This window comes from Schistosoma mansoni, assembly GCF_000237925.1.
Source record: "Schistosoma mansoni, WGS project CABG00000000 data, supercontig 0203, strain Puerto Rico, whole genome shotgun sequence".
NCBI classification, from domain to species: domain Eukaryota; kingdom Metazoa; phylum Platyhelminthes; class Trematoda; order Strigeidida; family Schistosomatidae; genus Schistosoma; species Schistosoma mansoni.
The window spans coordinates 19,313-34,220 of record NW_017386076.1 but is presented as its reverse complement, the minus strand read 5'-3'; the positions used below and the strand labels follow the sequence as shown (position 1 = coordinate 34,220).

Here is a 14,908-nt window from a genome sequence, read left to right as displayed (position 1 = left end):
AAAACATTCTTCGTATGCACAATATATATAATATACATGTGATTCAAAACCAGGTCACATAAGTCAGTTTAGTTATTGACTCAAACTTCAACTGCATTAGGTACACTAGTTTTTACAAAAACTGTTGTGGTGTATGGTACTCATGTCTGTCGACATAAGTAGTATGTAACACCAAAGAGAAGTTGAATGGCTGTCAAAACGAAGTTGAGAAGATCGAATTGAAAAGAACGAAAATGTTACCAGAGACTAATTGTAATAGCAGCGAAGGAACGATGGAGCTTGAGACAATTGACGGAATATTTGCAAATAAAGTATTTGATGTATGGTTTTTCACATTTTACGAAAGAACTCTGTAATTTTGGATCGGATGGTGAATTAGTTATCCCCACCAGTATCATTTCTTTGGTAAGTTCATAAAAGAATTGATCATCAATTCCATATGTACTTAATGGTTTCCTCCATCAGATCTACCAATATTATTTCATAAACAACGTATTGGACTTAAATGATTAATTGTACTCTCATTGAATGGTAATTTCTGACAAAATGACTGTGATTACGAAGTAATGATATTTTGTTCATTTTTTTCATCATATCACTAACGTTAAAATTTATTGTCCCTCCGATGAAGCAATACAGTGTGTAGAACTATTCTATAGTTACTCCTAAAGTTTTTTTAAAAGTCTATCTTTTAGTTATTGCATATCTTTAATTGTTATGTATTGTTTTTTTTTGTAGAGCTCAGGAATTCCTTGAATGTGATGCACGATTAATTGCAGAAGAAATAACTCAAATCGAGGAAGAAAAATTTGCCCAAATTGATGTGAGTATTATCTCTAAAGGATAGAATTTTCATAATGTTTACTGGTATCTTGGAACAATAGAATATTTTAATTAGGCATAATTTCACAAACAAAATGATTCATCTACCTTTTTCATAATTACTAAACCAAATTATAAATAATAAGACGAAATTTGTCTTATAAATTTAATTATATCAATCAATTTGATCTTGAAAGGGAAAGATGTGAAAGGTTGTTAAAGCACTTTTCAAAAATTTTATATTCAGGAATTGTATAATTGTATTTTTAAGAATAATCAGGTCAACTAGACGTTATCAAGATTATTGAAGATCATAAGCTCATATTATTGATTGTGACCGGTACCATTTATTTGACTAAACTTAATCTACTGGAAAATGTATGCATTAATCTCATATACATTACTGAAGGGTTAATTAAACGCAATCGGAAGCCAGATCTGTGTATCCAGGAATGAATTATGAATATAAAATGAATTAATAGAGTTGTAGTAATACTGTTTTGTAACACGATGCGAACAGTCTGTTATTGAGGTGAAATAAACATGTGGTTATCAGACCAACTTCATAACTCATTCATTAGTGCATTTAATGTTGATCAAGAAGTTTTATCTTCGAGTTACTCAGTTTTCCCTTACTGTTTTCTGTTATTGATTTGCATAAATGAAGCGATGAATATTTGAGTTACTTCTAAATCTTTTTAACTTGTTTAGTTCAATTTTCAAACTCTTTATTCACTACAAGATACTTAACTATTAGAGAGATGCTCACGTGATTTATTTATTTATTTTTTTAAACACATAAATATTGGTACAAGGAAGCACCAGATAAATATGCGCCTCACAAATCTCATTTGATTTGTGTGAGGGCTGTGATACTGCCCAGGTGCCCAGACTGAAGCAGGTGGTTTTCTTGTGGGGCCACACCCGGAGCCTTTGAACTAAAGGTCTAACCCACAAGGCAGTGGAGCATCGTAAGGAGATGCAGTCCCATGGTAGCCGGTGACCAACAGTTGGTTCATACGCCATTTGTTCCCTCAAGGTACTGGAGTCCATGTGCACCATTGGCTTGGAATCAGGGTTTTCCAACTCCCCTAGGTGAACTTTCCGTGTCCACCAACTCGGTTAAAGCGCCGGACATTCGCTTTTCGTCCTCTCACTTTTGTGAACAACACCGGTGCCACGAGAAGGCAGTGAGTAGGACTTCCCTAGCAGAGGCTATATACGCGTGGCCATGTGAGAGCATTTGGAGAGGGAGAGCAGACTCTTCTCACTCTCGGCCGTACCAGGGCATTTGGGGGCAACGTGATTACGAAAATTTGAATCTCGGTTCCCTTTAATAGATAATTTTATATAATAATTATTTATACGATTGACAAGAACAAAGCCTGACAATGAATTTCTAATTTCAACAATCCAACTACATACCTAATAAATGTTAACATGTTCACTGAAAACTGGATTTATGCATACTTTTACATTCATTTTAAACATTTCAGTTTCATGAACTACTAAACATTCAACATCTAGAAAAAGGTGAAGCTCAGACATTGGGTAGGTGTGTTGAACATTTCAATCAAATTACACGTTGGGCTAAAGGAATGTTGCTTATACTAGCGCCTAAAATAGTCGAAAAATATTCTTCAGTGAATTCATCAACTCATCAAGTAAAATATGCCAGTGGTAGATCATTGTTTGATAATTTACGTGGTCGTCATACATCCTCTTCTGCAATTGTTCCAAATATTAAAAGTAAAAACACATTAAACAATAGACAGTGTGATTCACATTCTGATGTAGAATTAACAAACAACGTCAACTCTACAAATGAGGATTTTATAAAATCAAGTTCACCTAATAAAAATGTCAGTCATAAAAGTCTTTCAATAAAGAAAATTGTTTCTGTCAATATTATGTTGCAGAAAATATGTGAAATCTTAAAGGTTAGTTACAACTTTAACTATAAGCAGTCGGCAACTAAAGCTCAGTAGTTCACATTGATTTATTTATATTTATGAAGCATTTGAGATTGTTAATATAATCGTTGTAACTTTACTATTATTGTTCAGTTTGTGTTTCTTTATTTTTAGTATTTAGAGCTGAATCCTGTCATCCATCGTTAGTATATTGGCTTTTCTAGTGGATGTTTCGATAAGGATTGTAGCTGGAAGTTTGTAACCTTTATTGGTACCTATCAACAGTGAATGTTAACAAGTGGTAGAATGTAAACTTATGGAAAAGTTAATAACTGTTGAACAATTTGGTAGCTATCCTGACTACCTATCATAGTGCATTTAAAGAAATGAATGGTGAATTCAAATACCTGTATGAACAGACACATTATGTTGTCAAATCTTAAATAATATAAAATATCGTCTCTAGAAAATACGGAAAATTGTATCATATGAGCCTTTTGAAGTTGTTATAATGGTTCTTTTCCTTTGTTTATAAGCGAATAGGACGTTAGTTTTACCTTAAACGAAAATCTACACTAGATTCCCTCCCAGTGTCCACTTTACAGGACTTCAATACAAAACTCAGATCAAGAACACGTGATTAGTTTGACTAGAACGTAAATATATTTCCATATCGAAACCCGACACAATCCAACAACAATGAACAACCAATCAATCAATAATTATAAAGAATAAGGTTGGGGGAATATATAACTCATCTGACATCTCTCAAACTATCTACATGTCTGACAACCAATCATTATCATTCTCGCCCATACATCAGAAGTGTTTTCATCAAGAAGAGAACAAGGCAGTTATTAACTTTAATGGAAACGAATTAATTTATGTACCATCCAAAAGTATTTCAAGAGGATATTTACCTCTTAATACAATTTATTTTTCACTTATCAAAACTAACTTTCTTGAAGAATGAATGTGTTTAATACCAGAAAGAATAATCGGAAAATATTAGCCCGAGCGATCATAATCCGAAAAATGCTTAATGGTCTGACTGCCTTAACATGACGATAATTAGTTTGCAAAAACTATTTGAATAGTCAACCGAGAAAGACTTCCTGTTAACTGAGTTTTGGGAAAAGAAAGTCAGTTTATTAAATAAATACCTAAACAAAGCTTATGGTTTTATCAAACCAATGGAGCTACTGATCATGAACACTAGTTGAAATGTTTTCCAATGAACAAATTATCAATTTGATATTTGAATATACTATCTGTATATCTCCGTCATGAGTTTTAATCACATATGACAACCTACCTGTACCAAGCATTTACAAAACAAAGTACAAACTGAACTGTTAGTATTCAAGGGAAGCAGTCCCAGTTAACCAGTTTGTATGTGAATGTTGTATACAAAACAATTCACATTTTCAATCCATAGTGTATACATCATTGTCCATTTTACATCATGGACTTGAATCAGTCGTCATCGAATGAGATTTAATGATACTGTCTCAAATCTATCATAAATTATTTTTCGAATTTGAACTAAGTGAGTTTCTTGTAGTAAAATATATTACTTAAATTCAATACTTTTTATTTGTTTTAAATTTCCAGCATCTCAAGCAACTACACAATTTTAGTTCATTTCTTGCATTATTGTTGGCTATTCAAGAATTACCTGAATGTCTCCTTTCTAAAAAATCAAAACAAGTGAGTTTAAATTCACTACGGATTTTTAAGGCAAGACTATGGACGAACTAATGAGATTTAAGACATTAAATAGGAATAATATATTTGTAAAATCTCAGCGAATGAATTTTAATTAAATCCAACGTTTCGCCTGGCAATCTGGTCCAAGCTTTTTCAAGGAATTATAATCAAACATCAAAATTATCGAATATAAATAGGTACATGGTTCACTGAGTTCATTATACACTGAATAGGTCATCCAATCAACACAGATTTCAGCGAAGGGATCTCTTTTCAACGAATTTATTATCAAGCTGTACAATCGTATATATATATATATGAAAATGTTTTGTTAAAGTACTAATTCCGTGAGGAAATGTGAACACTAATAACCAAGATTATAATACTGGATTACGTAATATGAATAACAACAATAGATTTAGTGAATATAGTAAGACGGATAAAATGTTTTGGTTACAATAATTAAAGGTCATTAAAGGTCATAGAGGTGTAAAATAAATAAATAAATAAATAAGGTGATGAGTATTCATGAATAAAATAATGAGAATATAAAACATAAGTAAAGGGGGAATGGAGTAATAATAATAATAAAAGAATGATAATAATAATAATAATATTAAGGCCATGGTAACGATAATGATAAAACGTACTTCTTTTGTACGCATAGTTCTGGTTTGAGCTCATGGATGGTAAGAGCTTCGGCTATTTTTAAAAGTTTGATCCGAAGAAATCTTGGTAGATTTGAACGAATCATATAAACAACCTTAAAATCAGACTGTGGATTCGTCGAATGATTACAGTCGATTAGGTGTTCGAGTATAGAACTTCGAACTGCTTTCTTTCCACCATTGTAGAACCAAGCTGGTATATGTTCTCGTATCCGGGTTGAAAGCGAGCGCTGGCTACGGCCGATGTACCTTGCTCCACAAGAGCAGGTGAACTGGTAGATGCACATGGAGGCGACCAAACGCGGAAGCTTATCTTTTATGGATACAGAAATTAAGTTCTTACTGGTGAAGGTTATTCGTAGTTTTGCAGCGTTAAATGCCCTTTTAATCGTTGTTGTTAAACGATTTTTAATTATGTCTGATGTTCGATCACCTTTAAATTCCAGACTTATATAAAGGCTTTTCTTTGGGACTGAATAACTAGGATTCCTATCGACGCTACTTCTGTTCATATTCTTCTCTATGAACCGGTCTGGGTAGCCATTTTTCAACAAAGTTTTCTTGAGGAACGCTAGTTCTTCGTTGATGCATTCTGTACTACATATCCGATGTATACGATAGCATAAAGAATGAATCAAGTTTCTCTTTCTAATTAATGGAACCCAGCTATAGAAGTTGGTTAGTTGACCGTTCCATGTTTGCTTTCTAAAGATAGATCTTTTTAAAGAACCATTGCTTCTTCTCAATAGATGTACATCAAGAAAAGGGATTGATTGGTCTCTCTCTCTTTCTAATGTAAAGTCTATGGAAGGGTGGCATGAGTTGAAGAAGTGTAAGATATTGTCCAAATCAATATTATCGTCACAAACGACAAATGTGTCGTCCATGTATCTTACGTATAGTTGGAATCGATTTATCATTGAACTGAGTTGATCGTTTTCTAGTTTTGCCATGAAGCAGTCTGCTAGAATTGGACCTAAAGGAGATCCCATTGCGATCCCATCTCTTTGTCTATATATTTCATTGTTGAAACTGAACTGGACATTAAAGGTACAACGTAACAATAATTCTTTTAAGTGTTCAGTTGGAACACCTAGATCTATGTTGTTAGAGTCAATATACTCACAAATATAACATATAGTTTCCGTTAACGGTACACTAGTGAATAAAGAATTAACATCAAGTGAGAACATGTGTTTTCCGGAAGTATTAACATCCTTAATACGATCAATAAATTGAAAAGTATCATGAATAGAATATTTAGATACTTGCCTTCTAACTGGTTCCAATTTTTCAGCTAACCATTGGGCTATTCGGTGGTATGGTGAACTTGACATGTCTAAAATAGGTCGTAATGGTAAACCTGCTTTATGTACTTTCGGTAGTCCGTATAAGCGTGGGATGATTGAACCCATTGGGCGAATGTGATCATATAAATCCTGGGTAATTATCTCTTTATTTTTAAGGTTTTTAACAACATCCGTTAGCTGTTTTTCAATCTGCAGTGTTTTATCACCTTCTCCTTTAGGTTTAGAGAATTTAGTGACATCGTTTAAGATTAATCTCATTTTTTCCAAATATTCTTGGCGGTCAAGTAAGACTACACCAGCTCCTTTGTCAGGTTTACTTAGTATTAAATCCTTATTTCTTCTCAGGAGCATTAGTTGATCCAGATGGTTCTTAGTTAATAAGTTGTTCTTACCACATTGTATATTAACATATCCATGACTACAGTCCAGTAATGTGGATTTAAAATGCTGAAGATTTTGTGGGGATGTCGGCACAAGATCATGAGTTTGGTTTGATAGATTTTCGAATTGAATTTGTGTATAAAGTCTGTTGGTTTTGGAGGTGCTGTTACAGAATTTGAGTGTTATTTAATTATTGTAAATCATATATATATTAGTGTAGAGCCATGATGAAAAACTAATTGAAAAGAAATTTCTTCGCTCGATTGGTTATTAGTGTTCACATTTCCTCACGGAATTAGTACTTTAACAAAACATTTTCATATATATATATACGATTGTATAGCTTGATAATAAATTCGTTGAAAAGAGATCCCTTCACTGAAATCTGTGTTTTAATTTTAATGTTTAAATGGGAATTATACATCCAATCAACGTTAACAAATTGTATGTTTCCTTATAAATTCACCGATAAGAGACAGTATCTAATATGAATGTAACTTTCTCCTCTCACCTCTTACGTTTTCTATACAATATGTCATATGAACACTCATCACTTCACATCACATATCTCTTAAACATACCTAGTTTAGACTTTTTGTTAACGTTGATTGGATGACCTATTCAGTGTATAATGAACTCAGTGAACCATGTACCTATTTATATTCGATAATTTTGATGTTTGATTATAATTCCTTGAAAAAGCTTGGACCAGATTGCCAGGCGAAACGTTGGATTTAATTAAAATTCATTCGCTGAGATTTTACAAATATATTATTCCTATTTAATGTCTTACATCAACTCGGCGCTCAAATACTGTGAAACTATTCGCTCTAATTTAGACGAGAGTTCTTATATTTAATGAGATTTAAGATAGCAGGGCTCTGATTTTGCTGCAAAATCCATTTATTCGTTTAGTTAAATAGCATTTTGGCATTATGGCTGACGTCAATTTGTTATGGGAACATTTAATCCAATTTCTTAGCATGACGTCTAACTGTAATTTTTTAAATCCTAATTCCTCAAACTAATTAATAACTATCATTTAACCCTGGTAAGTAGGTGGGCATTCCCATAGTCATTTTAGCTTTGTTTAAAGTCTATCCATAATCTATAGTCTAACCGATTTTTAAAACGTAAACTTGCTTATAAATATTTGAATGAGACTACGTACGTAAGCAGAAACAATTTTTGATATAATTTTATCTTTCATATATAATAAGTTAACAATTGATAATATAGCAAACCAATTGACAACAATCAGTATTTAGCATTTAAAGGCAATATAGTCAACTTCAAATATTTCAGAATATGAAGTAGAGTAAGCCATCAAAACTAATAATTGTATGAACCGATTCTGCAAATACTGTTTTATTGGCTTAGCTTCGTTAATAAATTATCTTGATAACCGCCATTATATAAATCTCAACGGTGTTGGAAATCAGAAGGTAATAAGAAGCATCAACCACAGTTCATCAGCAGATAGCTCAGACAACAAAGTCACAAGCACATAGAGCGAATTTGAAGCAGAGAAACGAATATGCATGTGAGCGAACACATAGGCCAATTTATAATCAAACAGAATCAAGGAGTAGTGAGACAAGACAAAGTTTAATAATAGTATTCCAGTACATATATACATGAGAAAGAGAAAATGATTGATCGAGCGATACTTAAGCGATGAACATTCTAGCTCGAGAGAGATTTGTGCGTAGTCTGTCATGTGATCGAGAATACGCGTTTATACAGACAAGATAGTGATCATAATAGTACAAAGAAATATGCAAACTGTTACTGTTCTAATAACATTGTCTGTGGAGTAATTTAATAAAAGAGTTTAACGAAAGTTTAGCATAATCGAAATTGAGTATAAGGGAGTCGCGGTACCTTAACTTTTTTTCAAATCTACTTGAATAGTTAAAGAAGGGTACATCATTTTTGTGATTTTGTTTAAACCCTGAACCGGCTATAACTGACCAACATTAAATTGTAAAGATACATGCAAGTTCTATCGATCTATATGTCGTACTAGTGGTTGCTGATACATCCTAACCTAGAAAGTCACATTCATGAACTAATATCAGTATTCTATACATTTTTTAATCATTGTCAATCCGTGTTAAAAATGACTTTAAAATAAGTTGTTCAATTCATCAATCACCATAAAACACAATTTTTTGGAGGATTCAACATAAATTTCACTCAATACGAAGTCATAACAACGTTGCAAATAGTAAGCTAATTGCTAGAAGGTACATTTTTTAAAAGTTTTATATCACATATTAAAAATAGACATTAATGATATGTCAAATGTAATTAAGAAGTAGGTAAAATGACTTTTGATTCCACCATTACTCACTCTTCAAATCCAAGAGGATTTAATATGAAGTGGTTGTTCCTATTTGCATCTGAATAAAGGATAACAGTTGACCCTTAAAATTACATTTTTATAGAGATAGAGAACAATGAAGTAGAATGATTTATTTAGTACTGTTGAAGCGTTGATATACATATTTAATTAATAGAATTTGTCCAACCATTGTGTCTCAACTATCTAAAAAACTGAATTGCTTTGAATTGGAATAAGAAACGTATTTAGAAAATATATTTATATGCTACTTAATAGGTTAAAGCAGTACTTTGGATTTCACTTAAAAATATGCCATACCGCTTAAATTTCAAAATTTTCAGTTGGTTGCCGGTTTCTCATCCTATATGAAACCTCCGAATTTCGGTGAATATCGACGGGACTTAGAAACATCTTCATTGCCGTGTTTGCCCTATTTAGGTTTAATATTCCAACAACTAATTCATCTACATATTGGCAATCCAATTCACTTGTCGAGTTCACCAACAACAACATTGTCTAAAAATGATAAGACAGAACATGATATTGAATCCATCGGAGAATATGATAATTCCGCCCACCAAGCGTTCAAACCACTGAAAATGATAGCTACATCATTGAATACAAATTCTAGTGACATGATTAATGTTTGGAGATGTTGGAAACACTACATGGTACTTGGTTATTTTATAAAACGTAAAGAAGGATCTGTTGAAAAGTAAGCGAATTCATAAGATAAATTATTTATTTTGCTCTTACGTAATAGATAGTGCATATTTTGGTTAGCTGACATTTGTGTCTTCAAAAGCATATATTTGAATAAAACAGTAGGGTAGTATTTAATGTAATTGACTTTTATTCCATAGATAAGTGATTCCATACACTCAACACTGACTTCGCTGTTTGTTACCAGGTGATAACACTATCCTGTAAAAGAAAGTGTAGTACAAGGATAACATTCTATCGAAGAATAATTTATGTCCAACTGAGATATTTAACTATGCAAAGACTCTCGTAGGATGAAATTCCTGAATATAAAATATTCTTTGAAGTTATCATTGACAGTGATTTATACATATGACGAAATAGTTTGTACAATAAACATTTTCCAAAGAAATTACATTCCCCATACAAGTGTGTGACTTTCATATTAGAAGAGAAAGTATAGGTAATCATTAAATATAAGAATTTGTGCTAATATTTAGTTATTTAATGGGGAAAAAATAAGTTGGGTAATCCGATAACCCATATAATGAGTGAACGTTCACCGCACAAATAATTTTGACAGATTTGTAAAAACTAAAAGTTATCACACTTGATCTAATCACTGCCAGTAACAAGAACAAATCCAAAATTAGTGTTTGACATTAGAATTAAAATCTCTTTAAAAATAAGAAAAAAAACGGTTAGCAGTTGTAGATGAAAATTACATACATAAAAGATTATAGGAACTAATAATGTTCTGTGGTTGCATTGAAAGATAATATCATCAAATTAAAGTATTATATACAGTTAGTTCCCTTTATGAATTTAAATAAAGACAGAACAAATATTGATGCAGAATAATATGAATTCATTATATTTCGTGGTTTCTCATCAGCTACTTACAACCAAATATGTATTAGAATTTTAGCATTGGGGTAATAAAAAGTGTGGAACAATTGACATGATTAAATGTAAATGAATGGAATAACAAAAGGTTATCAATGATAATCTCGCGAGTGCGAGATCGTGGATGCGCACTGCTGAGGAGTCCCATAATAGGACGAAACGGCCGTCCAGTGCTTCCAGGTTTAGATGGTGGCCTAGCTTCAATTGACTCATGATCTAAACTCTATAAAATTACCAAAATCTCCACCAAACCCCTTCTGATAACTGTATATATATATATGCAAGGAAAGGTCAGAGGTTATTAGGTATTAGAATGAAGGAAGCACAAAGGGTGGGTGGCGCAATAGTTGAGTGGAGTTCAAAGACAGATAAGATCAAATATGTGATAATTTTAGAGATAATGAAGGAGTCATGCAATTAAAAACAATTAGGGTGGGTTACGTAATAATTGGATAGAATTTGGAGAGTTCAAATAATTAAGAGAGACAAGTGAGCGGAAATGTGTGAGAGAAAGGGTGGTTTAAGAACTGGATAAGGGAAGAGGAATATAATAAAAACTAAATATCAACCAAAATAAAACTAATATCAAAAAATAAAACAAAAAAAAGGGATTACCAGGGTAGTGCCCCTTCCAGCCAAACTGGTTGGTGAAGCCTATTGGCTCTTCTGGAGAAGAGGCTACAATGAAGCAAGGCACAACTACCGGGGCTCAATAGCTGTTTTCGCAGTTATTTTTTTCTTTGGCTTTACTTCCTGTCCGGTGATTGCTGACCATCTGTGTACTACATAGCAGTGATTAATGATACCTTTTGCCGTTGGAAGTGTTTTGTTGCATCCTGGGAATGGGCAATTTTGTGTGTTTTTTGTTTTTAGGGTATGTGTTTTGTGTTGTGTGTTATTGTTGTATTCAATTTGTTGTTGAGAATACTGAGGATGACATGTTTTTATATGCCTGTTTAGCCATCCTAGTGTTGTGTATGATTTGTTGCAGTCTGATAGAGGGTATTTTAAGTTTGATGTTGTTGAGATAGGTTCTGTGTTGTGTGTGTTGTGATCATTTCTGTAGTGTCTGTTCATTTCTTTCTTTCTAGCGAACATTCGGTTACAGTTTGGATTTTGACATGGGTGTGTGAGGTCTCTTTACCCGATTATTTTTGGGTGATGTGTGTTTGAGAATAATAATAATAATAAGTTTAATAATACGTTTATCACTGTCTCTTTTTGAGTACATAGATTCGGTTTGTATTTTTTATCGCGATCGCTTCAGCAAACCGGAGAGCAGTTGTACTTCTTTGTTTTCTAATGATTTTGAAAGCATGAGAAATGTCAATGGTGTGCCCGGTGTCGAGTAAATGCCGAGCTATTGCACTGTTGAGAGCCCTGGTCCCTCGCAGCCTCAGTTTCTTAGGAACATGCTCATAAATGCGAACATGCACTCTTCTCTCGGTTCTTCCAATGTATGTGCTTTGGCACGTACATGTAAATTGGTAAATGCAGTTGGAGCTACTGAGAAAAGAGGACTTGTCGATTTTAGCTTGTTTGAATTCATATTATTCTGCATCAATATTTGTTCTGTCTTTGAGATGGTGTCTTTATTTAAAGTATTATAATATACATTGTTACGATTATCAGATCCGATCCAGATATTTGATTAATTTGATAAAATTTATAAGTAGCTGGTGAAAATGTAGAAAATGAAACAGAATTTATTTTTTTAGACTGGAGTTGCATAGTATAAACTACGGCAAGTCAGTAACATGGAGATACGTTTCAGGTAGTTGAAAGAAAGCATAATATGCACCATGACCTGAAAACAGAAAATATTGTTAAGTAACAGAAAGCCATTTATCTATCTGAACTGCTCAGTGGATTTTGCAACGGGTAATGCGAGTTCAAATCAAAGATGAAAAATCATTTCATCCTAGATTGTAAGTACGACTTACTATCAAATCCTCTCAACCAACTAGTGTGAACAAAATATTTTAGTTTCAGGAGACAACATCACTGAACCACTGTCACTCATTTACTCCTGTTACGGATTGTGGAGCATAGGTGGCTAACGAGCAATCTCTAAACAGCTCTATCTTAGGCTCGCCCTTCCTGTTGCTCACTTGTGCTATTCACTCAGTCATTTCTAAGTTATGCTATGAATTTAGCAGTTGATATTCTATATATCCTATATAATTCTAATTAATTTGATTAGACATTCTTCGACAAAAAATATCGATTACAAAGATGGATAATGGCTAGCAGTGGAATCCAGGACGCCCGTTTCGTCCTATTTGGGACTCGTCAGCTGGATGTACCTGCATCCCAGAGTTGAAGTTCACTCTGGGACTCGAAGCCAGTACCCTCACTTCAAACGCCATCACGTTATCCAAACATACATCCAGCTGAAGAGTCCCGAATAGGAAGAAACGCGCGTCCTGGATTCCACTACTAGCCACTATCCATCTTTGCTTACCATGCTTGTGAATTTAGGCTATATCGAAACAATACGCACAGTATGCACATATGCTAATTAGAGACTGACCAGTTGCAGTCTTAAAAACATCAATGAGAAGATTCAAACATACAATACTAAGTGAATCTAATATCGATTACAGTTAAAAAAGCATCTACTCCACTAAATTTCTTTTCTTTCTATTTTCTTTATTTTCTTATTATAAGCCTTCATCACTTTCCACATAATCCTCAAATTAATCAAATAATTAATGGATTTGAAGATCAATTCAATGATATAACATTAGATAAAGCCAAAGAACAGTTAATTATTCTACAACGTTCAAAACGGAATATTTTGTCAAGATGAATCTCAAAAACCAAAAAAATAAAAATTGAAAAAAATAAAAAAAAAAAAATAAGGAAATCAAGTTCAGATAATTATCCATTCACAGTTACAAACTATTTAGTATTTTAAAAAGTGTTTAATTTTTTTTCATTTCAAATAGTCAATCATTTTGTATGTATGTTTCTTTATACTTTATATATATAAACATTATTGCAAATAATTCATTAAAACAAGTCTTAGTATATATATTTTTTCTTTCAAAATGATCTTTGTACATAATTAATTATAATTTAATTGACAGTTGTCCCAGTGATTAAAAAGACTGTTTTCATCCATTATTATTATTATCATCATCATCATCAGGAAGTTAAATTTGGTTTTGTTTATTTTTCTTTTTCGCTTTCATTTTGTTTATTTTTCTTGGCCTGTTTTCTTTTTTTTTAACAAAAAAATTGTAAACATAGTTGTTGATGTTTTTTTCTTAAAATTTAAAAAAACGTTTACATGTTTCTTTTTGTTTTGTTTTAATATTACAAATGTAATGCAATGAATATATTTCATCTGTTCATTATTTAATATTGTCAATCATTGTTCTACAATGTTTATAGTATTTTATCGTTTATAATAAAATTATGAATATATATGTTGTGGTATATTTACCAATTATAAGAAAGATACTTTTTCATATACAGGTGCATCTAATTTACATATTGAATTATATTGGTGTTATTAAAGTCTATGAGATAATGTTTCATTGTAAAATGAAATTAATGCCGTCCATACTTACGCCTGTTATTCCCTATGGAGCATAGGCCCCCGACCAGCATTCTCCAACCCAATCTGTCCTGGGTTTTCCTTTCTAGTTCTATTCAACTTTTGTTCATTCTTCCCATGTCTATCTCCATTTCTCGGTGTAATGTATTCTTTGGTCTTCCTCTTCTCCTTTGGCCTTCAGGATTCCATGTGAGGGCTTGCCTTGTGACGCAGTTAGGTGATTTCCTTAAAATGTGTCCTATCCACTTCCAGCGCTTTTTCCTAATTTCTTCCTCCGTTGGAATCTGGTTTGTTGTGTTGCACAGTAACTTGTTGCTGTTAGTGTCTGGCCAACGGATCCGAAGTATCTTACGTAGATAACTGTTAATAAACACCTGTATCTTCTAGATGATGGATTTCGTAGTTCTCCACGTCTCCGCCTCATACAGTAGAACTGTCTTGACATTTGTATTGAAAATTCTGACTTTGGTATTGGTTTTCAGTTATTTTGAGTTCCAGATGTTCTTCAGTTGTAAATATGCTGCTCTTGCTTTGCCGATCCTTGCAGATGTGAGGGCGAGGATCGGCAAAGCAAGAAGATCGGA

The 14,908-nt window shown here is 32.8% G+C and overlaps 1 protein-coding gene across 1 annotated transcript in view; it reads left to right on the top strand.

The window, feature by feature from the left end:
* The window catches only part of Smp_156500 (hypothetical protein), a gene marked incomplete at its 5' end in the record, with an annotated part of 41,609 nt that extends 27,899 nt beyond the window's left edge, over window positions 1-13,710 (top strand). The window contains 5 exons of the mRNA XM_018793342.1: window positions 739-823; window positions 2,319-2,762; window positions 4,350-4,445; window positions 9,493-9,866; window positions 13,430-13,710. Of these exons, the coding sequence (XP_018647144.1) occupies window positions 739-823; window positions 2,319-2,762; window positions 4,350-4,445; window positions 9,493-9,866; window positions 13,430-13,571 (1,141 nt within the window). The 3' untranslated portion in view covers window positions 13,572-13,710. The remainder of the gene's footprint in view (window positions 1-738; window positions 824-2,318; window positions 2,763-4,349; window positions 4,446-9,492; window positions 9,867-13,429) is intronic.
* Window positions 13,711-14,908: the final 1,198 nt, after the last annotated feature.